This window comes from Taudactylus pleione, unplaced genomic scaffold (genome assembly GCF_031769625.1).
Source record: "Taudactylus pleione unplaced genomic scaffold, aTauple2 ptg000381l, whole genome shotgun sequence".
Lineage (NCBI taxonomy): Eukaryota > Metazoa > Chordata > Amphibia > Anura > Myobatrachidae > Taudactylus > Taudactylus pleione.
Genome location: NW_028284782.1, coordinates 10,714,435 through 10,740,786, shown reverse-complemented (window position 1 = coordinate 10,740,786; position 26,352 = coordinate 10,714,435). Strand labels below are relative to the sequence as shown.

At 44.7% G+C, this 26,352-nt stretch overlaps 1 protein-coding gene across 1 annotated transcript in view; it reads left to right on the top strand.

Moving 5' to 3' along the window:
• The window catches only part of LOC148507871 (vascular endothelial growth factor receptor kdr-like), a 299,765-nt gene that overhangs the window by 60,032 nt on the left and 213,381 nt on the right, over positions 1–26,352 (top strand). The window contains exons 2-3 of the mRNA XM_088445571.1: positions 12,985–13,078; positions 19,704–19,915. Coding sequence (XP_088301697.1) covers positions 12,985–13,078; positions 19,704–19,915 — 306 coding nt within the window. The remainder of the gene's footprint in view (positions 1–12,984; positions 13,079–19,703; positions 19,916–26,352) is intronic.

Below are 26,352 nucleotides of genomic sequence, written 5' to 3'. Positions count from 1 at the left end.
GTCTGACTCCGCAGTGCTAGTGTGCATGCGTGAACTTGGGTTCATGTATGCGCACAAAAAACCTGGCTGACGCAGCCGAACAGGGGTGGAAGGATCTGAAAGGATCCCTCTTCACAACCCAGGATTCCTTTCCATAGGGAAGAAGCTGTGTCCGGAATCACTGTCATCTGAAGATTGCAAAGGATGCCGCTGTCAATCTCCAAAAATGTAGTATTTTCGGAGCTTGATGTACTTAGGTCCCCATACTAGTGTATGGGGACCAGGGCCGTTTCTAGGGGCGGGCGACCCGTGCAATCGCACGGGGCGCCTCCACCCTGTCACTGATCTCAAAATACGCGGCCAACGTCCAATCACCGCCTCCCTGCACTCGTCATGGGTGGCACTGTCACATGACAGGAAGCCGCTCTTCCCGCTCGGCGTTCATCACAGCAGCCGCACTGACACTCTGGGCGCCGGCTAAGAGGGAGAGACCTTAGTCCTCCGCTCCACCACTCCCCCCGGGTCGCAGCCGGACTCTGAGTCCTGAAGGAAGGCCCGCTTCCCTGTCCTGTCTGGCCTCTGCCTCCGCGCCGTCTGCTGCCGCCTGCCGCATCAGATTGAGTCCCGTGGCGGGCGCGGCCGCCGCCTCATTCAGGTCTCAGCGCCCTACACTGTGACTGAGTCACATGGTGGTAGCAGGGGCCCCGGCTGCCCTACCGCTCCCATCTGCCGCAGTGCCGCACTCCGGAGTCCGGACTGGCTGGCCTGGGACAAGCAGCTTCACCAGGTAAGGTAACCCTCCGCGAAGGGGGAGGGGGTGTAGGCTGCTTGTGTGTGCGCACTGCGCAATATCAGTTGGGGGGGGGTGCAGGCTATCTGCAGCGTGTGTGCGCGCAATACCAGTTGGGGAGGGGTGCAGGCTGTCTGCAGCATGTGGATGTGGGTGTGCAATATCAGTTGGGGGGGTGCAGGCTGTCTGCAGCATGTGGGTGCGCAATATCAGTTGGGGGGGGTGCAGGCTGTCTGACTCTGCAGCATGTGGGTGCGCAATATCAGTTGGGGGGGTGCAGGCTGTCTGAATATTATAATGGGGGGGGCGCATTTTGAATGCTCGCACTGGGAGCCAAATTGGCCAGAAACTGCCCTGATGGGGACAGCAGGCCAGATCAGGGCTGAAAGGCATACTTGCCGACTTTATAGATCTCCTCCCCAGGAGAAGACCGAGGAGGAGATTCTGTTGACATCCTCGGGGGGGGCGGACTGTATACGTCATTAGACCCCGCCCCACCACAGGAAAATGGGCGCGAGTCGCAGGGTCATGAGTAGGGGGCGGGGCTAAATGGCACAATTCGCATAATTTTAGCCCCGTCCCCTACTTGCAGACCCGAAAATTCCCCGTAAAATCTCCCCATCCTGCCCACTTCACTAAGATATGCCTACTCTTCAGGGGTACAGGGGTTACCCAAAAAATCATGAGCCTCACGCAACTTTTGGGAGAGTAGGCATGTATGCTGGAAGGTAAGCAGGAGACATCCGTGATATCTTCTGTGTTACCTTTATAATAAATGGGTCCAATACTTCATTTCTACAAAAGTAGATGAAAATGTTAATTTTCACCGACTTTTGTAGAAATGAAGAGATAATGAATAGACCCCTAAATGAGTAGCACATAGCTCGTCATGAGTGGCATTTTATATGTATTTCAAATAATAGGGACATAAAGGATTGATTATAATCAGTAGCTGCAGAATGGAATCATTTCCCAACAATGCTGGGTTTCTGGAGAGTTACTGGATTCTATTGTATGGCCCTGGGTGTTTCCTGCTGCTATTAAATATTTTACCTGAGAAAACAATTAGGGCCCAGATGGGGGCCAAGCACAGCCTCTGTCTCTCCAGTCACAGTTATGAAGGTCTGATGGGAGTCTGCTGTACTGGAATGTTTACATTACAGTCTCACAATAAAAGGGTTTTAATTGTATCTACAGAATACATATTTACATTAGATTGAGTCCAGTTTGTTGTCTTTTACTCAGAATGTTTTCTTGAAGTGTGAGCTGATTGGAGCCGACATTGTAATGGTGTAAACGTCACATACCATGTGTGTAAGTGAAGATTTTGTACACACAGTCAGCCGTACGCTGCCAGCCTTTTCACTGAGGACAAATAACTCTTTCAAGTGTTTTGCAGCAAGCCAAGTTCTTCTGACTTCATTCCACTTCAGCAAGGGTTAACAGGTTTGGCTGCGTTTTCTTGGAACCTCACAAAACCTCCAGTTTGCATCACGTATTGCCAGTTGGGGCTATGAAGTCACATAAAGGGCTGTGTTGGAGGGCATGAATATCTGAGGAGCTTTAAACATTAATATTTTACAGTTTATAATAATATAAAACCAAACACAGTGTTACATCAAGATTTCCACATATGCCTTGCAATTATGTTAGAGACTTGTTTTAGTTCCATAGCTCAGCACCGCAGAATAACTTAGCAGGAACACTGCTATTTTTTTAATTGTGGTACTGGATAATGTCTTATAATGTCTTAAGGCTTAGACCAGCGAAAGAATCGTATGCATGCTTATTTACATTAAAATAATTTATATATACATTTATATATACAGCTCTAAAACAAGCTTAATTTGTTTCTTAAATGAAATCGACATCTGTCCAAAATCACTTGATATATAATGTATTATTATATTTTTTTAGTGTCTTTAAACATTGGATCTATATTTTGGTTTGCGTGAAAATTGGAACAAAAACAAATGGAACATGAAACACACATTTATTATGGTGCCATTTCCATATTTGCATGTAGGTGCATGCTCACTACAGTAAATCTTATGGAATGCAGTAGCATACTTCCCAACTCTCCCTAATTGTCACTGTCAGGGAGACTCCCTGAAATAGTAGCAATCTCCTTGACTCCCTGAAGAGTCTAGCAGTCTCCCTGACTGCACCTTATCCCCATCATGAAGCTGGTATATACATTAAAAGAGATATATATACAGGGGTTAAAGTGGGCCGGAATGGGGCGGAACTGCGTACCGTCACTTCTATTTGGATGCGGAACCAGTTCCGCCTCCTCCGACCCTCCTCAGCTCGGCGCCGTAGGGAGGCTCCATTTGCTGGCTGCTCCCTGAGAGTTATGTTACAAGTGGGTGCCCAGCTTCCTCTGTGCAGCGGCAACGGCAGTGGCAGCCGGACGCTGGAGCTCCTCCTGAGCTCTGGCTTCCAGCTCCTGCAGTGTGCACTATGGGGGAGACATCATGATGTCTCACCCATAGTTCAGAGGAGCATCTGGGCGGATCAGACGGCAGCGGACGCGGGAGCGGGGCTTAAGGTAAGTATTTGTTTTTTATTATTTTAGCGGCTTCACTATAGGGGGCATTACTCAGGGGGCACTACTACTGGGGGCATTACACAGGGGGCACTACTACTGGGGGCATTACTATTGGCACTACTGGGGGGCACTACTATTGGGGGCATTACTCAGACGACACTACTACTGGAGGCATTACTAATGGGGGCACTACTACAGGGGCATTATTACTAGGAGCAATACTATTGGGGGCACTATTACAGTTGGATTACTAATGGGGGCATTGCATAGGGAGCACTGCATAAGGGGCACCACTCCTGCGGGCACTGCATTAGGGGGGCTCTGCATACGGGGCACCACTACTGTGGGATCTGCATAAGGAGCACTACCACTGTGGGCACTGCATAAGGGGCACTACCACTACTGTAGGGCACTGCATAAGGGGCACCACTACTGAGGGCACTGCATAAGGGGCAGTACCACTACTGTGGGGCACTGCATATGGGACACCACTACTGAGGGCACTGCATAAGGGGCACTACCACTACTGTGGGGCACTGCATAAGGGACACCGCTACTGAGGGCACTGCATAAGGGGCACTACCACTACTGTGGGGCACTGCATAAGGGGCACCACTACAGTGGGCATTGCATAAGGGGCACAACTACAGTGGGCATTATGTGCAAGGGGCACTCTTACTGTGGGCATTGTATAAGGGGCACTCTTACTGTGGGCATTGTGTATAAGGGGCACAAATGTGGGCAATGTGTAAAAGGGGCACTGCTGTGTGTCATACATGAACAAGGGACACTACTATGTGGTGTAATGTGAATCAAGATTGTGCTATTGTGTGGTGTAGTTTGAATTGGAAATACTATTGTGTATTGTCCACCCTTTTGTTCCGCACACGTCTGCTGTGCCCGCTGCCCCTTTATTGAAAGAGCATTGAGGGGTGGTGGTGAGTTCCACCACTTCTCTAGGACCACTTCAAGCACTGTATATACTGTATATATATATATATATATATATATATATATAGTCATCATACACTGGGGTGCATCCAAGGACTTGGAGTCCAAAGATATAGAACAAAAAATGGAGCACTCACCAGATTTTTTGGAAAAATAGCAATAGGATTTATTCCATATTCATCATACCACAAGTATCAGGCTTGAGGAGGTATCTCTTTCAGTCTATATAGGACCATCCTCAGGAGGCACAACCACACAGCAATTTTCATCAGGACAAGTAGCCCACCCAGAAACCAGCATCACACTAACCACGTCTACCAGTCCCCTAAAAATACCCAAAAAGGCGCCAAAAAATCTCACCACGCCGCTTCAGCGTATATGTCACATAGACAAAGGCACAAAACCTTACACTCACCTAATGGCGCTAAGTATGTTCACCCACGATCACCTCACCTGCCGAGTACACAGCCTCACATCCAGCCCACGAAATGCGTATCCGGTTGGCACACGTGCATATAGCCACATGTTGTGTGCCATCCATCTGGCCGGAAATGACAACATCCGGCTAATCCATGTCCAATACAGCAAAAGCCCAACTTGTGGTCATGACAACCACAGATGCCAACGTACTTCCGCGTTCCAACTGGAACGCAAAATGGCGCCATCATATAATAGTGAAATATGAGTATAGTGTAGTCACTCACAGTTAAAGTACAAGCTAGGGGCATAATCATGGCTGAAATATTTATAGGGACCTGGTATGTATGGGAGAAAATATAGAATAGACATAAACACCAAACAAAAGTGTACAAAGAATTCTAAAATTACAACCTAATAATCAAAATACCAATATAGACATTGGATAAAATAAATAATAAACATAAAATAATAATTAATGAAAAATAAAAAATAAATGGTACTTGTGTACTTTACGGACTCATTGCAGAGAGAACCCAATGAATGTTTTAAATGGCACTTGTGTACTTTTATGTACACAAGTACCGAAAGTTGTCCCCACCTAAAGAAGAAAGTTGTCCCCTCGCGGGCACGCTGCGCTCGCCACGCTTTGGGCTCGGTGGCTCGCTACGCTTGCCATAAGTTTATATTCCCCCTCTATGTCCACTTGGACGTAGGGAATGACTCTGGACACTGGAAATGATGCTGGACACTGGCTAGTGACGTCAGGGTCCTCTCCGTGCAGAGGATTTAGACATGCAATGAGTCTGCAAAGTACACAAGTACCAAATAAACTAATAAACTAAGGTGTATAGGTCACAAATAATAAAAAAAATATATATATGAAAAAAATTAAATGTTATGAAAATAATTACTGAAAAATTTAAAAAATATATAAGTACCCAAATTCAATGCAGAAAAACATTCAAAGGATTGCAGTAATTTAATCCATGCGGTGCTACTGTCCCCAATCCATCTTGCCTCAAGCTCAAGAGTAGCATTCGTTTACCACCGCGCGTGAGAGGCAGGATCCAATCAATAATAAAGCATCGTAAAGAGGAAACCTGATGTCCTCTAAGCAAGAAGTGCTGAACCACTGGTTTATCAGAACTCCCAGTAGATAATGCTTGTCTGATAGAACACCTGTAGTTGGCCATCCTGTTACGAAACCTACATGATGTCATGCCCACGTATGCAAGTCTGCAAGGGCAAGTGAGCAGATATATCACAAAGTCTATTAGACAGTGTAATTTATAGTGGGTAGGAATGGAGTGGCCACTATATGGATGAGGGAACTTGAACCCGGTATCATCTGCCTACATGTCATACACCCAATACATTTAATGCATCCAGGTTGCTGGGTTAAAATCCAGGTGTTATCCTTTGGTACCCTAGACTGGGGAGGATGCATCAATAGTTGTTTCAAGTTCTTGCCCCTTCTGAAAGCCATCATTGGTGGTTCTTGTGCCACGTCACGCAAAACAGGATCAGACTTTATGATGAGCCAATGGTTTCGAAGGGACTTTGCCACAGAGTTAGAAACCCCATCATACTAAGTGACAAACAGCATCCGATTCTGCACTGGTTTACGAGTCTTTAACTCCATGTGACGTGCTCTAATAAGGCAACCTTCCACTGTCTTTTTCCTGTAGCCCTGTGCCAGGAACCGTTCCTTCATCTCAAGCAATTGCTGCTCAGCCACCACTGGATCCGTATTATTACGCAAAACCCTCATGATTTGAGAGACCGGGAGACTGTCCTTCAGTTTTGGAGGATGGTTACTAGTCGCGTACAACAAAGTATTACGATCTGTGTCCTTTCCAAATAACGTGGTCCCCAATTTTGTACCTATACGGGACACTGTAATGTCAAGAAAGTTGATCGAATCACGACTACAGCTGCCAGTAAAGCGCACAGTGCAATCTAAATTGTTTAACTCAAAAAGCATAATATTAAATTCCTCCTCGGTGCCTCTCCAGATCAAAAAAACATCATCTTTAAAAGGCTTATAATGAGTAATCCGATCTCCATATTTAGGAATAATATGAGTTGACTCATAATCATGCAAAAAGATTCCAGCATAAGCTGGGGCCACATTCAAGCCCATTGTGGTGCCCTATGCTTGCATGTAATAGCACCATCGTACATAAAGTGATTGTGCACCAATATCAGCTCCAAGAGTTCCAAAATGAACTCTATAGGAGGACCACTAATTTTCACCCCGCTCATAAGTCTCCTAACAGAAGTAACACCCTGAGCGTGGGGGATAATGTTATATAGGGATCATACATCCATGGTAGCCAAAAGCATGTCATCAGTCAAATCATCAATCTGTAGAATTTTATCAAGAAAGTTACCCGTGTCCTGCAAATAGCTGGGGATCAATGGAAGAAGCTCCTGCAAAAAAACAACTACAAACATTGCCAAAGGCTGTAACAATGAACTCCCGGCAGAAATAATAGGCCTGCCAGGGGGTTTAATCAAAGATTTATGAACCTTTGGCAATGTGTAGATGACCGGGCACACTGGGGCCTTCATTCAGAGGCGGCCGTACGGTCTACGTCCGCACGGCCGCCTCGATGTTTGTCAAGTGCGCATGCGCACGAGGGAGCCGGCTCCTTCGTGCGCATGCGTGAGACCCGCTACGACCGACAGCGCCAGTCGTAGCGGGTCTCTTTCCAAAGGGGGCAAGCTGTCGATGTTGATTGACAGCTCGCCCTGTTTGGAAGGCGGGCTGGGGGGAGTGGCAGCCCAAAAGGATGATGTCATGATGGAGAGCTTCCTGCTCTGACAGAGCCAGAAGCTCTCCGGGGCTTACGACAAGTGAGACCCTACCCTAGGGTCTCGTCGTAAGCCCTGATGGTCGTGATGGTCTGACCATCGCGACCATCACCCTAGCGGTTGTTAGAGCTGTGGGTGTAAACCCACAGCCTAACGACCGAAACAGAGGTGGGCAGTCAGGATGCAAGCGGCCGCCCAGTTTCTGAGCGACCGCTTGCATCCTCCGACCGCCTCTGAATGAAGCCCTGGGTGCTCAACCTTCAAACAAATGGCAATATTAGTGGTCAGCCAACCAATATCAACGGCCTGATCAATATGGCCATCAATCAGCCTCTTAATACCAGCCATCAGGTTTTTATCACACAGCGTGTATACCTCACTATCGGAGAGTTGGCGTCTGATCTCAGCATCATAATCGACCTGATTCTGAATGACCACCGCCCCGCCCTTAACTGTGGGACGAATCTCAATGGTAGAATTATGTCTCAAAGAGTTAAGGGCTGATCTTTGATCAGACGTCATATTTCCAAATCTCTGTGAGGGGATGGCTGCATTGAAGTCCTCCTCAGTCATTCTTAAGAAGGTCCGAATGCTCGCGTTGGAGGACTGAGGATCAAATAGACTAGGGGAGGATAACACAGATGGTGCACTAGTATCAAAGCCAGAGTCACAGTTTTTACCAAGAAAAAATTCTTTCAACCTAAATTTTTGCCCAAACTTAAAATGATCAACCGCAAGGTTAAAGCTATCATGTCTACATGAAGGCACAAAAGACAAACCAAGTGATAGCAATGATCTTTCTCCATTGGACAAACAATGATTTGAGAGGTTGAAGATAAGACTCAAATATATATATATATATCTTCAACAAGTAGATATGACTAACAGCATTGGGGTTTGTTTACACTTGGATTTAAGGCAATTTTAAGGCACGCCTCTCAGGTGTGACAGTACACGCCCATTTTACCACCATGCTCATAGGTGTTGTTTTCCAAAAGCTCAATAGGTTTTTTTTTATAATTTGGAGTATTGTGCCTAAAATGTGCTAAATCACATTTAAATATCGCCACTGTCTGTCGCCACATTGGTCCTTGTGCACAAACATCGCGATTCATGGATTATTAAAAGAAAGTTTCTGAATCCCTTTTATACAATACGCTTGGGACATGGTGGTTTGAAACACCTTTCCTGACATTAATTACAATAATTATATTAGCAGAAATGGGAATACATACGGGATGCAAGTGTTCAGGATCTCAGCGATCAGAATCCCGACACCGGCTTCCCGACAGGGTTAGAATACAGACACTTTGTTGGTCGTTATCCTAACCCTCCCCCTGTACCTACCCTAATCCACCCTCCTTGGTGCCTGAACCTAGCCTCCCCTCCTAGTGCCTAAACCTAACCTCCCCCCTCCCCTCCCTGCACCCTAAACCTAACCCTCTCCCCATAGTGCCTAACCCTAACCCTCTCCCCATAGTGCCTAACCATAACCCTCCCCCTAGTGCCTAACCCTCCCCCTAACCCCAATACTTACCTTTGGGACTCACAGAAATGGTGGTGACAGCAGGTGATAGTGTAAACTATCACAATGATGCGCATGTGGAATTCGCTGGAAGCAGTAGTTCGCCAGATTAATTGATACACCAGAGTATAATATAACTGGCCAGTGTGTGAGTGATGTTGATTAGACGTATATAACACAATAGTTGGTACCAGTGATGGTTAGTCCACACGTGGTATTCATTACCAGTTCTTTGATGTATTATACACCAGCTAGTATGTGACACAGGGAATTACGCAGGTGTAATAGTGGTAGGTGTAATACACTGTTTGTGGCAGCCTGGAGCTTAGGGCATTGCTGGGTGTTATAGAGCACCGTGCATGATTGTGGTTCTGAGACCGGCGGATAGTAGCACTGATGACTAGTTAACAGTGGTGGTGGTATAGTGTACTTGCGAGTATACAGCAGGGCACTGCAGGGCTCTTGGTGGTGAGAGTCGTCTGGTCCGACCTGTCCTCATGGCTGGGGAGTAAAGACACTAGAAGACACCACGCATGCATAGTAGCACATTTCAGAGGTCAGACCTCTCCTAGTTGAGTCCCAGCAGGTCCTAGTGCTCTCCTATCTGGACAGTGCAGGAGGGAATCAGCTCAGGAGTACGCTCCTTACAACAAATAGCACAATTATATGTTGTGTGACTTGTGTGAGGTCAGCTATAATTTCAGGAATGGAGAAGGAAGGATAATCGTCTGATTTACCATAAAATTAGATTCTTATGTAAATTTTGTTTTTAGCGTCATTACCCCAGGCATTCCTCTCCTTATTTCCTTGTGCAGCAGTTATCAGTGACAATAAGGGATGTACATACAGTATATGATCATAGAACAGCAGCAATTATTTACTTTTATCTGTCAAGCTTTCAGGGGTTTCTGGTTAATGAGTCACTGCATAAAAATATCCGGTTTCTGAACTATTTGTCATATATATTTTTATTAATGTAATGTATGTTCATAGGAAAAGCCAAAGAATCAAACACCCGGTAAAACACTGTTAACGCAATACATGGTACTGCCTGCATTATACTGACAAACAGAAAGAACAGTCTGATAATAAAAAAACAACATGTATAGACAAACAAAACCAACACTTCAACTTAGTGGTTTAGGAGAATTATTGGGTACCATAAAACAGGGCCATTAGTCATATGTTATAAAATTACTTCAGTACACAAATAAATATGGGGTACCTATCTTGCTATAAATTAGAGTTGGATGTAAGTTTTAGGTGGTGGATTTCTAGGGGGTCTGGGAATGCACTTTAGTTACCTCGCGGTTCCCACCATTGAAGTCATTGGGGGAAACCGCTCATTGGCTAAGAGGCGGAGGCTGGTCTCTCCCAGCCAAAGAACATTTTTAGCCAATGAATTTCTATGTGAAATACAGCGGCTGGAGTGGCATTCGGGAAGTACCATCCTTAGAGGACAGTACACTATCCGGTGGGTACTCGCTTCTTGTTTTTTCATTTTAAGAAGACCGTGGATGCCTACAGGGAATGAAGAGGACCGGAACCAAGTGGTAGGTGAGTATGTTTTTTTTATAGGTAGCAATTGTGGATTTTCCTGGAGTACGGGACAGACTGGCGCTAGGAACAAGGTAAATATGTAGTGTGAGTGCAGTGGAGTGTGAGTGAGTGAATCAGTGACTGTATGTATGTGTAATAAAAATATATAACATATGGTGTGTGAGTCTTGTCTTTTTTTAATATTTCTTTTGCAGGTGAACTAGAGCTACCAGCGGGTCCTTACTGCCTGCATGCTGGCACTTGTGGTTCTCCAAGTACCAGCATGCAGGGGAGGCTTGCTGGGACCTCTAGTTCTCCTTTAAAGGCCAATATTATTTTAACTATTTTTTACACAATCAGCTCGGTACCCACAGCCCAGGGGTGGCAGGGATCGCCCCGGGCTATTAGCCCATGCCTTGAGTGCCATTGGAGAGGTGGTACTCCTTTATTGGGGAGGTCCACACTTCCCCTGGAATCCCCGGCCTAGTCTGTCTTGTTAGGGGGGGATGAATGTTATGGTTTTGGGTACCTTGTCAAATGTGTCCCCTAGTTGTAGCATTACCCCCCTGCTAGTGGAGCCCGGTGCCGTTCTAAAGATATGGAAGACCCCCTACTCGTTATGTTCCCTGTATTTTTAGAACCAGGACTGGTCCAAGAACCCAGTGCGGGTTCATTAAATACAGGGGAGCCCTACACGTTTTTCCCCTGTATTTTTTGAACCAGGGTCGGTTCAAAGAGCACAGGGCTGATTATGCTTTTGGGGAGTGGGGGGCCCCCACAGATTTTTTTCTGATTTGCTCCTTTTTTTTAAAACATTAGTTTTTATTTGGTGTTTTCAAACCATAAGAGGCTACAGAAAAAAGGAACGGGAAGAATATAGGGGGATACAGGCATGTGTTACACATTAAAATCACAAAAAGATAATCAAAATCAGTGTATAACATATAAAGTTAGTTGGAAATAAAAACAACTGTCTCTAAAAGATAGTCAGAATAGAAAAAATACAATGAAGAATATCATTGCGTGACTGCCGGAAGGCCTGGACCCTTCGTGGAAAACTCATGCCAACTAAACCATTTCATAATCGGTGAGTTAGCTGACAATGAGTAAGGACAATTTAAAGTCTCCATCAGAAAACTATAGTTAATTTTGGACTTGATCAGCGTGAGAGGTGGAGCTATATATTTTTTTTTTTCAGAACTGAGCAATAGCTGCTTTAGTGGTTTTCTATTGCCAGTTACTTGTTTTTTAACTTTTACACACAGAAGCATGCACATTTCTCGCTGATCTGTGCATGCTTCTGTCAAACTCGCACTTTGTAATGAAACTCGCATTACACGGTGCAAGGTTACCCACAATTTAACACGCATAATCTTGCACTATATTACATTTGAGATGTACTAAGCCTTGAAAAGTGATAAAGGGGAGAGTGATAAAGTACTAACCAATCAGCTCCTAACTGTTACTTTACAGGCTGTGTTTGAAAAATGACAGGAGGTGATTGGTTGGTACTTTATCAATCTCCCTGTGTGAGTAGGTGCGAGTTTGTTCCCGCAATTTAACTCGCACCCTATTACATTTTAGCCCAAGATCTGATAAACTGGGCGGTACTACATGTTAATTAACCTGAAAGTGAAGGGTGGTGAGAGAGAGAAAGAGTACCTGGCTGGGGCGATGCTTCTGTGTATGACAATACTAAGCACATCTGTCTATGCTCACATAATGTCCGGCATACTCCTGGATTCTGGTGAGAGTAGGCCAGCCTACTACAGGATGCCGCCCAGTTCTGCAGAGAAGTGGGCTGTCCGGGGGCAGGAGGATGCAATTCACTGTACTATCATCATCCACTCCCTCGCTGTCCGATGGCACAGATCACATAATTTCACAGTGATTTAAAAGATTAGTAGATGCTAAAACACAATATCATCGAAATGTAAATGGCAAGGATAACAGTAAGGTGCACTGAAATATTATTGCAATTAATACTGGTCTATGCTGAAAATACAAATTAACAGTATATACTGTATGTACCACTTGTTATGTCTCTATTGTTACTTTACTGGGTGTATGGGGCAATATGTCTGACACACAAAAAATGTTGTGTAACATAAACACATAAAAGAAAAGGTTCTTTAGCTACAAAAACATGTTTAAGGACTTGATAAATGACTCTTTCTTGACAGAACAATAAAACGTATTCAACAAGGAAATGCCTGCCTAATGTAACCAACTATAATCTGCCCCCGCTTATAATATTTGTTTAGTTGAATATTAGGAATTAGTTGAAATGTTTTGTTTTATTAATTACCTTAATGTTACAAGGTCAAAATATATAGAATATGAATTATTTGCATGCATTCTTTAATGGCAAAGCACAAGATCAAAATTAATATGTATTCTCTTTCTCTACAGATGACATATATAAAGACATATCTAAACAGCAGCTGATAAAAGGAAGTGATCACTTTGAAATCACAAAAGGGCAAAGCCACACTTTTACCTGCAGGTAAGGGTGTAATATACAGATCATTGTCAGACTATTGTACTATAAGCGACCAGCAGCGTCAGAACACTGTGTATCCGAAAGTCTCAGCAATAATACACCGACGCATATTAGTGACTCCCATTATTTTTTTACAGCTTTATAAGATTTATTTACAGTATGAAATGATCACTCCCTTGTACGGCAGTTTGTGCCAAGTTAAAAGATCCTTTAAACCACTTCAGAAAAGAAAGACCTCTATACCAGTGGCGTCACTGGGGGTGGTGTCACCCAGTGCGCCACGGTGAACTTAATGCACACGCAGAAGGTGCCCCCTGGCGTATGACGTTTTTTTGGGGGCATGACTGAGTGTCACTCCATCATTCTCATTGCGTTGGGGACTTGCCTCTCTTGACTGTATGGTTACACCATCGGAGGGGATGACACCAAAATAGCAGAGCAGCTCTGTTATTTTGATGTCACCCAGTGTGTTTCCCACGCCCCTAGTAATGTCACTACTCTATAGAATCATCCAGGGGGTGCATTTTAAATAATTGAGGATCATTATGCTCAGTGGCGGGCTGGGCCGGGGGGCAGGGTGCCATCTGCCCCCCCGGGCCGGTATAATTGTGAAGCATTAGGGCCGCCGCTGTGCTCTATAAGCATATACGAGTGACAGCCACGGAGGTTCCTGTGCCTGCCTCCCGGCTGTCACTGTCAGGCTGCCCGACCATTATGCCGGGTACACGCTATGGTGAGGAGGGTGCTGCAGTGCTGTGCCGCAGTCCGGCGCAGAGCAGAATAGCCGGGGCCGACTGTTGGAACAGCCCGGCGCAGCGAGCATGACGTCATAACGTCACACCGCTGAAACACAGAGGAGCCGGAGCTGGCTCTGGGCTGACCACCCGGGAAGAACATAATCATACATAGCCGGACAGAGAGCCGCCTCAGGTAAGTGTGGGCTGGGCTAGAGAATTGCGGGCGGTGTAGGTATGCAGTTGATGGGGGGGGGGAGAGATGGAGGTATGCACATGATATGGGGGGAGATGGAGGTATGCACATGATGGGGGGGAGATGGAGGTATGCACATGATGGGGTGGGGAGATGGAGGTATGCACATGATGGGGTGGGGATATGGAGGTATGCACATGATGATGGGGTGGGGATATGGAGGTATGCACATGATGATGGGGTGGGGATATGGAGGTATGCACATGATGATGGGGTGGGGATATGGAGGTATGCACATGATGATGGGGTGGGGATATGGAGGTATGCACATGATGATGGGGTGGGGATATGGAGGTATGCACATGATATGGGGGGAGATGGAGCTATGCACATGATGGGGTGGGGATATGGAGGTATGCACATGATGGGGGGTGATATGGAGGTATGCACATGATTGGGAGGGGAGATGGAGCTTAGGGAATTAGACTGACACACAATGGGACTAGGAAATGAGAGTGGGCTGGGTGATGATTAAACTGAAGGGCAGGGGGATGATTATACAGACAGGAGCTGCAGAATGACTAAGATGAGAGTCAGAGGGGCTGGGGGATGATTAAACTGAGAGATTGAAACACAGGGGATGAGCCAATAGTTGACCTGCATAGATATACTGGGGATAGGGGGCCCCCAAAAAATGAGTGTGCTGGGCCCCAGGATATCTGTTGCCGGCCCTGGTCACAGGAGGACAGTGAGGGATGCGATGATGCAGCAGGTCGGGCACCGGATCCTAGGGGGCAGGTAGAGGATAGATCACCTGCAGGAAGTATATACCGTGATGTTGTTATGAGTTCTGATCATGTGATCAGCCCATGTGACCGATCCATGTTACAGTGTCCCCAAGTCCTGCAGCAGCATAGTTTTTGCGGGCAGCTGGCTGCTTTCAAGGTCATCACAGTGAAGTTAAGAAGCTGATAGGCAAATGGAACATGCCAGGGAGAGGATGGGGGCACACAGGAGACATGTGGGGAGCATGCTGCTGGGGGATGGCAGAAGATGGGGGCATTTGGGGCACAAAGTGACTAATGTGGAACGTCAGAAAATTTGGGTCACAAGGAAGCATGTAGGTGAAATGCTAATGGGCAGATGCTGGGGCATTTAGGGCATGGGACATATCTGAAACATGCTGTTGGGGGGCACAGCTGGGAGCATTTAGGCCACAGGGGGCATGTGCTGCAGATGCTGCTGGGGGTGAAACAGACAGACACTATGAGCAATTGTGGCAACAGGGGGGCATGTGGGGATAACGCTGCTGGGGAGCAGATGCTAAAGGTTTTTCAGGACACAAAGTGGAGCATGTCAGACATTTTGGGAACTTGGGGGCATGTTACGAACATGGTGCTGGAGAGTGGTAGGCAAAGAGGTGGGAAATAGCCGGCTGTGGAGGGGACATGTAAGGGGGTACCTGGGGTCATGTGGGTCATATAGCATTTTGAGGGTAGGTGGACCATGCAATTGAATGGTTGGGCATGTGAGAGAGAAGGTGGTCTAGACAGTACTAAAAGCCGGGGCCACTTGCTTGTGTTTGCCCCCCAGGTTGAAAGTTGCCAGCCAGCCCCTGATTATGCTCCATGGCAGGGGTTCTCAACCACAATCCTCAAGTACCACATCTTTCCAACCAGTCAATTGAATGGACTATGTATATTTACATAGGGATCAAAGATCCCTAAACAACATTCTTTCAGATCTAGAGCAGTTTTTACCAGTCACTAGCACAGAGTGAAGTCAGTCACTATCCGTACAGCTGAGCCAGTAATCATATGCAGCCTGTCAGGAAGACTTACAGTACTCAGTGATTAGCATGTGTAATACAGAGTAGAGGCAGCCATTTCACGAAAATTAGATTGCCGTTGGTCAAGCCACTCAGCTCTATATTTACTACTCTACATGCAGTTCTGCTGGGGTTTAGAAATTAATGGAATCATGTTAAAACCACTCTGTATTTACTAAAGGTCATTTTGACCTTCTAAACAAACCCTGCCACCATTCCCTGTTGGCTTCTATACCCTGGTCCCACCGCAACTTGCATTTTTTCTTTTTAAAAGAAATTATGTGGAGTCCCCCTCCTTCACACACCCACACAATTTATAACTAGCTGGAGGCCTTTACGCCTAAACTGGTAGTGGAAATATATGGAGAACCAAGAGTGTGGGCTCACCCTGAATTCTCCACTAACCAGCACTAGTCTTTACCAGATAGGGCTGGTGTCACTATAGCAAGGGGGGCCCACAATGTAGAGTGTCCCCACCATACCACCAACCAGCCCAGCATGGTGCTGGAATCCCCAGGGGAATAAGGGCTTATAATCAAACAATGGAAATAATAAAATTTGGCATAGGGAGGATGCCATTACTTTTGCGCCAAGGAGCACCCTGACCCCTAAATCCGCCCCTGATTTTCAGTAACTGGTACTACAAATTATTTTGTTCATTGTTATGTTTGCATATATGCACGGCGTTATACAAATATATATTGTTTTTTTAAAAATGACTTTTACCATCAGAGCCTTGTAAACTTCACACAGTTCATAAGGGTCATCTATCTATAGCTGAACTTGACACAGCCGCCCGGTGCCTGCGTGGGAATGTGTGATTACATGTGGGTGTCACAAGTTGACACATTCAGTGTACACGTCAATCAGTGGCTGGAAGTGCTCTCAAGATGATCACCTCCGCAGCAGCATCACCCTCAGGAAGGCGGCAGGCGGACAGTCTCAGCTGGAAGCCAAAAACCTTTTCTGGGAAGGAACAGGGAGGGGATATGGTCTGTTGGATGTTGCAAAAGACCCCAGTGACTTTAAACAGTAATTCATTTATTTTAAAGTCACTGGATTTCCTTTAGATTCAGGGTCACAGTCTTATACCCACGTCTTATCAGATGTCCATTTCTAGCATTCCAGGAGAAGTCACTTGCTAAGTGTGATGTAGGAACATAATATCTAACATTACTGGAGGACAAAAAAGAATACATGGGGCAGATTCAACTAGCCACAAATTCGGTACTGTGAAGTCCTGCGTTAATATCCCATTAATTTTTGCCAAAAACATAGAACTGCTCGCGCAGGTATCACGCGTTAACTGTTCTTCGATATTAAGTGCATGAAAGAATAAGGAAATCAACCTGAACCCCACAAATGCGATAAATAAGATAGCAAGTGGCTATAAGTACAGTGTATTGTGCTGTTAGGGGGAGGTTTAATAAAGCTTGGAGAGAGATAACATTTTAGATAAATAGCACCAACCAATCAGTTCCCATCTGTCATTTTTCAAACACAGCCTGTAAAGTGACAGTTAGGAGCTGATTGGTTGGTGCTATCTCCAATTTTATCTCTCTCCAAGCGTTATTAAATCTCCCCATTAGTACACATAAGAAAAGTGTAGGAAAAAATATAAACAACATAATAATAATGTAAAATTGTGTATATACAAGTTAGTAAAATATTGGGAAAAACACATGTAACTGCCATTGGCAAGTTCAAAAAACTAATTTTCCATCAATACAACACATCAAAATACATGTCCCACATCATTTTCACACCAACATACATGTCCCACATCATTTACATCCCAACATACATGTCCCACATCATTTTCACCCCAACATACATGTCCCACATCATTTACATCCCAACATACATGTCCCACATCATTTTCACCCCTACATACATGTCCCACATCATTTACATCCCAACATACATGTCCCACATAATTTTCACCCCAACATACATGTCCCACATCATTTACATTCCAACATACATGTCCCACATCATTTTCACCCCAACATACATATCCCACATCATTTACATCCCAACATACATGTCCCACATCATTTACATCCCAACATACAGTACATGTCCCACATCATTTACATCCCAACATACAGTACATGTCCCACATCATTTACATCATAACATACAGTACATGTCCCACATCATTTACATCCCAACATACAGTACATGTCCCACATCATTTACATCCCAACATACAGTACATGTCCCACATCATTTACATCCCAACATACAGTACATGTCCCACATCATTTACATCCCAACATACAGTACATGTCCCACATCATTTAATCCATCTCTATGCTTTTTAAAGAAAATTACATGAGCAATGAATTGTCTTTATTGGCCATATTTTACAAATTAAACACCCTTAATAAAAACATTATTATCCACTAGGAGAGGGGTACCAGTGGTATGGCACTATAGTCTGATATTTTTACATTAAAATTAGTAACTTTAAAAAGTTATCACTAACTCTGGAGGTACAAAATAAAAGCAACTATTTCTCCTATTTAAATTAAACCCACATTATAGTGATTTTCTAATTGAATAGCAAAAGTTGCATCCAGAGGAAAAAGACTTGCAACCTAGTTTGTGGCCCCTTGGTGTAAACAGATACAATATTGATGATTATATTACATTAAAATAAGTACATAAACATGTACATACTTTGCAGAAATTTGTACACAAATTAGAACTAAATATGAAAAAGATACATGTTACAACTCAGGTACTGATTCACTATGGTTCGCATTTCTGTTTATATATACACGCACCGCAGTTGCTAATATCAGCGTTGTAATCTAAATGTTTGCATTCACATTGCGAAAACAGCCAGACATAAGGAGGCCCGCTACTGCCCTTACTCACATCCATTTTCTAGGGTACATACCGAAACAATCGGTAACATTGAGTAACATCGGACCCATAGGTACACTTGCACAAGCTTTGACCTTACTCTGAAATTGCTAATATCCACGTACGCTATCAGTGCTATGGCTTCTTATGGCCACGCAGTAGATCATTTATGCACGCCCCTGCAACACACTGGCTCGCCTGAGTTTGCATGACCACCCCCGTCACCACCCACAAATGTCACTACCTGTCAATAATTCTGCTCTGGGTCTGCGTAGCCTCTGAAATCGCAGTTCTGTTTGCAATTGCTAGTTCCCGCATGCGCACTGCGATGCAAATACATGCACAAAATGTAACAATCGACTGATTGCGTTTGTCTTTGCAATTGCGATCCGTTGATGAATTAGACCCTCAATTATATGATATGTAGGAAGAATCCTGTATTTATATATCTGCATCATACACAATGGAACCTGTAAAAGGTGGGTATGAGTGACATTTTAGGGTTGAAAAATGGGAATAGGTGTATAACACTAGCTGTTGATTTGATGTACACCAGCAAATATATATAATGATGTATATGTTTATAAGTGCATAGCAATATAATTACCAAATGTTCACAGCAATCGATTAACATAATGCAGTGTAATGAGGAATGGCTCTTAGTATTTTAAGGTACTCAAAAATCCCTTTTCTGAGTGTTCTTTTATGCTAACTTGTAGACTTGTATTCTCAGTGTGGTGTAAAACATATTCATTTATTTACCTATACTGTACATTATTGGTGCTCTTTACTTCACATAGCTATGTCTGGTGTTCTTATTCTGAGTAAATTGTCTATACATCTTATGCTTCCTATGTCATTGTACAGTATATTCATTATATAGAAGGGAATACTATAGTTTTATGTGGTATATGTGTTGCTATAGATATTTAAGTCACAGGCTCACAGCTAAAGCTCAGCATGACAATGATGCAAATCCTTGTATTATTCTTACAGAGGATATGCCCCAGTCACATGGCAATGGGAACAGTTGCATCTGAACAACACTAGAATGATGGTTAAAGAGAAGCCATGCAAGCATACAAATCTGACCTGCAGTCAGCTAAGAATCTTCAATGCCAACGTCACAGACACTGGCTACATTACGTGCCGCTATAAATCCAGAGACGACACATTGATTCAGCGTAAAACGTACTTGTTTGTAAAAGGTAAGTAGCATTTTATAATCATATTCATAACCAATATGTTGCTTAGCAATGCAAGGGCAGCACAGATGCTGTAATGGTTAGCGTTACTGCCTCACAGCAATGAGGTCATGGGTTCAATTCCCACCACGGTCCTAACTGTGTGGAGTTTGTATATTCTCCCTGTGCTTGAGTGGGTTTCTCCGGGTACTCCGGTTTCCTCCCACACTCCAAAAATATACTGGTAGGTAGATTGGTTCACCACAAAAAATTAACCTGTGTGTGCGCATGTGGAGGGGAATATAGATTGTAAGCTCCACTGGGGCAAGGACTGATGTGAATGGCCAAATATTCTCTCTGTAAAATGCTGTGGAATATATGTGCGCTATATAAATAACTGTTAATAGATACAAATAAATTACAGGTCAGGTCTCTGCAAGATAAGATCCTTTAGTTTGCAATGTTAATATTCATAATATTCTTTGGTTTGGCATTCATCAGGCTCCTTTCAGCCCAGTGCTCATCGCCTCTTCCATTTGTTTACAATGATTACACGCACCCTCTCAAAGAGGAATAGGGCTTAAAGAAATTAAAATTAAACTGGCAGCTTGTTTGTCTTTTTATTGCGTATTGTTTGTTATGGGTCCCCATGAGCTGGTGTTGGAATTGTTTTTGGGAAGCTCTTTTGTACCACTTGTCCCGTTCTGTTGTTGTAAATAAAGATATGTAAAATGACACTGGCAGAACCAGCTGTAATTGCCAAAAGTAGTTAGAAAAAGCTAATCTGTGTCAGTAATTAAGTCCCCACAAGATTTAGGGGGTCATTCAGACCCACTCGCAAGCGGCAGTACGCTCGCAAGTGGGTCGATGGTCCCCACTGCGCATGCACACGACGGAGGGCGCTCCGTCGAGCGCATGTGCGAGACCCGGACTGCGACAGCCAAGCTGTCGCTCCGGGTCTCGCACCAAAGGGGGCGTGCTGTCGATGGTGACTGACAGCACACCCCCTTTGGTGGGCGTGTCGGGGGCGGGGCGGCCAGACGGAGGCGTTCCCATGGGAACGCCTACTGTCTGAAGCCGGCCCCACTGACATCACTAGTGATATCAGTGGGAGTGATTTTGGCTGTGATAGAGCCAAAATCACTCCAGGGCTTGTGGCTGGGAAACCCTACCGCAGGGTTTCCCTCGCAAGTCCGATGGTCGCGATGGTCTTGACCACTGTGGTCACCCACAGCTATACGAGCGTCCAGGAGGACGCTCCATTTTAATGGAGGAGGGCCCTGATTCAGAGCGAGTGCTCTGGTCAGAGCGAGCGGCTCTGAATCAGGGCCTTAATCACTAAAGAAAAAAATACATGTGTACCTATAACTTGTTAGTATCCCTTGTACTATAATATGATCTAGATGAGCTCCTTGCTGGTACAGAGGCCATGCAGCTTCCATATTTTACTGTTATTAGTAACATTGCTAAATAAAGCATCTTTAAAGGGATTTACTATGCTAACTTACAGCAAATAAAACAAATTACTTTTACAAAATTGCACTAAATTGCAGTAAGAGAAAATAAATAATGGGGTAGATGTATTATAGCAGCACTTACCGTGCCGCTATAATGCTTCCCGCTTCGCCTCTTTACCGAGGCGAAGCAGGAAGCACTACCGATGAGATCTATAAACATCTCATCGGCCGGAGAGGGGGAGCGTTAACACCCCTCTCCGGCGCTACCCGCTAGTGACTGCAGCGCATCAGCCTAGTGCTGATGCGCTGTGTCTCTATCCGGGCCGGCTCCATTATGCATGCGCGGGATCTCGCAAGTATCGCGAGATCCCCGCGTGGAGCCCTGGAGCCGGCAGCCGCCGCAGCAGAGACAGCGCTGTCCCTGGTGTGGGGAAAGGCTAGCGCCAGGCTGTAGCTGTCGATAACGACAGCTACAGCCGGCCAAACGGTCAGACGATCTGACCGTTCGTACATAGCCCTGCCGTCGGCGCTGCTATCTTGTAGATAGCAGCGCCGATAATGACAGGGGCGCATAGCGCCCCTGTCATTTACCGCCCAGACCCCCGATAATACATCGGGGAGAAGCTTTATCAGCGCACATAACGTGCGCTGATACTGCTTCTGGGCTTCGTACATCTCCCCCAGTATCTTTACTAGGAAATACAGATAGATACAGGCATGTATATTAATTTTAAAATGTAATGGTTATGTCAACTACCAGTTCCATCTGAATGCTGTTACAATGGTGAAAATGTATCATATTCAGTTTCCTAGAGTACCAATAGTTATAGGGCTCCTAAACTACTGAAAGCATGACATAGTGTCACTCATCCAGGGTGCTGCTACTGAACCACCACCTAGAGTGCTGGCTGCTAACATAGTATACACAGATGGCAGCTTCTTAACTGTGAAGTTGTCACCTACTGCTCCTCAGTGTCAGTGCTATGCTGTGCGTGTTGTGCTTGGCTATATTGTCACTGCCAGAGACACACTCAAAGAAGGAGATTTATCAAAGCTTGTAGAGCGATAAAGTACCAACCAATCTGCTTCTAACTGTCATTTACAGGATGAGGTGCATATTTAATAACAAGTGATATTCTTTTTATCAATTGTTACTAATCTTAAATGGTGCTCCAACCAATTTTTAAGCTATTGCAACATACTGAGACTTGAGGTTTGAGTGAACATAGCGGAGGGGCAGCAGGTGGCGCTGTTAGAAGTTTTGGTGTGTTATCACTCTGTGGGCCTGATTCAGAGCCGCTCGTTAACAGCAGTACGCTCGTTGCGTTCCGATGTTGAGAAAGCGCGCATGCGTCGGTGTAACACTGCGCATGTGCGTACGGCATATTGCGAGTTTTTTTTGTCTCGTTCGTCAAATAGCGTACAGGAAGTGACATGTCAAATGTGATTGACAGAACAGGGCGTTTTTGGGCGTTGACGGGGGTGGAGATGGAAAAACGCAGGCGTGGCGAGGCGTTTTTGGGGCGTACATACATTATCAGATGCGAACGTCAAATGTGTTCGTACCAACTCATACGTCACTGGATGATCCTCTTTCCTTTCAAAATGCTCGCACAGCTTAGGGTCTGCATTACTCGACCACATTGGCGATGGCCTTCTCCTCCGTCCCGGCCCTCCACGATGTTGCATCGATTAATCACGGCTTGTCAGAAAAACAATTAGTGTTGTATTGAAAACCGGCTTGGAATGTGTTTTGAAATCAGTTTTTTGGGTTAGCACACAACCGTACGCAGGTGGAAATCATAGCTGCTAATGTCAGGATTACACAATCAATTAGCGTACATTTGTTGGTGTTTTTTTTTTGGTTGATATTTGGTTTTTGGGCTATTGTAACAATAATGTCATCATGTTTGTGTGTTTTTTTTCCATTTTGCTTTTGCCTGGAGAATTTGCATCCTTATGTAAATTTTAAAGTGTTCCTTAAAGAGCCCTTTTGGGTTTTTTTTCGTTTAAATTTTGGGGGAGCTCGTTTTTGACTTGTGGGCCAGGATTAAATGTAAACCATTTCTACAATAATGTCAGAATACAATGTCGAACATTTTTAAAAAATTTATTGGAAAATAAAAACATTTTCATGCACATTTTTGGGCCAAACATTTTTTGCAGTGTTATTCCCAAAAAAATTTTTATTGGTGCAAACATAAAAGGTATGGAAACTTAAAGCTAAAAATTAAAAACAATTCACAAGAAAGGAGAGGGAAGTTTTGGCCAGAAAGGAATATGGGGCAAGCACAGAAGGAGTGTGGGAAAAGTAGCCAGTGCTGTCAACGTTTTTTCCCCCGTTTGGCTGGGGGAGGGAGGGCGCCAGACCGGGTCCGGGATGTCATCGGGCTGGCCCGTCCAGAGGCAGATGTTGTGGCCTCTGGACTAGGCACAGGGCTAGGCACATTTGGAGGATTGGCTGATGTTGTGCCAGAGGTGGAGGATCCTGATGTTCCGGCAGGAAGGGAGGTCGGCTCCACCATGTGCTGGCGAACGAGCTGCTCCAGGGCATTGGCGATGCGGATGTTGGCCCTGGTATTTTCCGCCAGGGCCTGACCAATGGTCACGTTGGCCGCAGCATTTTGCTCCAGGGCCTCAGCCACCCGTACCAGACTGGCGTCCATCCTCTGCAGAATCTCCGTATGGAAATCCGATTTAAAATTGAGTTCTGTGAGGAGGGACACTGCCTGCGAGGGGGATTGCCCTGGACTGGCTTCTGCAGGGTCCTCAGCTGGATGTACTGGTTCCTCCCCTGCAGAGCCAGCAGAAATTCTGCGGCCAAGGCTCCCCTCTGGAGCAGACTCATCCGCCTGTGTCTCTGTTGGCAAAATGAGAAAAGAGTCACATTAGAATCTACATATTGGCACAATAACATTTCAGAGTTGGTGACATCACAATATTTACCTTGGACAACATGAGGAGCCGCAAAGTCTGGCATGTCCGTATCCATGTTGGACACGCCAAACACCTCCACAGCCTGCACACACCCCTGTGCCAGCTCTTCTAAATCATTCAACTCCAATGACACAGGGGTGGGTCCCCCACCTGTACCCCTTGCATGCCTAGCCCTGTCCGCCAGTTTTTGCTTCAGGCGATATTTGAAGTCGGCCCATCTGTGGGTGAAATTGGAACCATTATCCTTTTTTTTTTAATGGGTTTTGGTTTTAGGGGGTCAAGTTTTTACTTACCGCCGTTTGACATCCCGGGCTAGACGGACATAATCACCCACCCTATTGACAGCACTGGCTACCTCCTCCCACATTCTCCACTTCTGGCTTGCACTCATATTCCTGTCTGCCTGTGGCAGGATGTCCACACACTTCTGAACCAAAACCTCCATCTCCTTTCTTGTGAATTGTGGCTGCCTTTTCTTTTTGCCAGCTTCGGCCGGAATACTGGGCCCAGCAGCCTCTTCCATGTCATCCTCCTCACCTATTTGTTTAAATGTTGAGAAATTTAAGCTTCACAACTTGCACTATATTATGTTTCAAATTAATCATTGTTTGGAAATGTCTGAAATACTTACCGGCAGACTGTTGGCCATTGTTTCCCTGGTCTGTAGCCATGTCTTATCTCCAAACAAGAAATACACCAGAACGTTTTTTTTGGCTCGTGACGTATTTATATATGCGTCCTTATTTTTCGGCCGCATCATTGATTGTGCGTTCCTATGATCCCTCCTTAATTTGTGCGGGAAACTAAACACTATTTATGGCTTGGGGCGTCTCGAGTCGAGGTGGCGGTTGTTGGTTGTTGGAGGTTACGTTGGTCGGAGTGGATTGTTGGCGGGTTTTGGATTTGGCGTTGTTGGGAGTTGTTTTTGGTTTGTCTTTTTCTTTAATTTTTTTCCGTTCGCTTTTTTTCTGGTGGTTTTTTTTTTTGGCGTGTATTTATTTGGTAAATTTTTGGCCGTCTAACTTTTGTTCAATTTGTGTCTCCTTCTTTTCGTGAATTTTGGCTCGTTAATGTTTCCAATTTTCGCCTTTGTTAGGTTTCTTTTGGCTCTGCCCCAACGACCTTTTGATCCGGAGACTTATATATTCTCTATTGGTAAGTTTATTTTTTCACTTGTTTATTAAATGTTCATGTTTTTTTTTATGCAACTTTGTTTGACCTTACACTTTTAACCTTTGGTTTTGTTAGTCTGAAATGTATGAAATAATTCATGTTTTTATGTCTGCGTATTTTTGGACTTGTATTTGCGAATCAATTAGCGCATTTTTATCTGTTTCTATTGTGACTTGTATTTGCGAACTAATTAGCGCATTTTTATCTGTTTCTATTGTGACTTGTATTTGCAAACTAATTAGCGCATTTTTATCTGTTTCTATTGTGACTTGTATTTGCGAACGAATTAGCGCATTTTTATCTGTTTCTATTGTGACTTGTATTTGCGAACTAATTAGCGCTTTTTTATCTGTTTCTATTGTGACTTGTATTTGCGAACTAATTAGCGCATTTTTATCTGTTTCTATTGTGACTTGTATTTGCGAACTAATTAGTGCATTTTTAAATGCTTATTTAGACCCGTGAAATTGGTTGTGTTTTCCCTTTAGCATTTGTTTAATACATTTGGGCCCAAATTGAGGTAGTCTGCGCACTGTCGTTTTGCTCTTTGGCCAAATGTGTGTTTCTCCCCTTTTATGTTTTGTCTTGCACCCAATTTAGATTCCTAAATGCCCACCCTAAATTGTTGCATTTTTTATTTGTGATTATTTATAGGTTTGGCCAATCATGACAATACCCCGGCATGTAAGCATCATTCGATTGTATCATCAAGCTAAGTAAAATTTCTAATTTTTTTGGGGAAAAAAGCCTTACATTCAAATCTTGCCATTTCAGGTTGATCTTGGTCGGATTGTTCTGGCCATGCTCCCGGAAGCCGACCAACCTCAAACTCGTCCCAGGCGTAGGCATCGTAGGCGTGCAAGGCCCCAGATATATCGAACACGTGTCACCCTT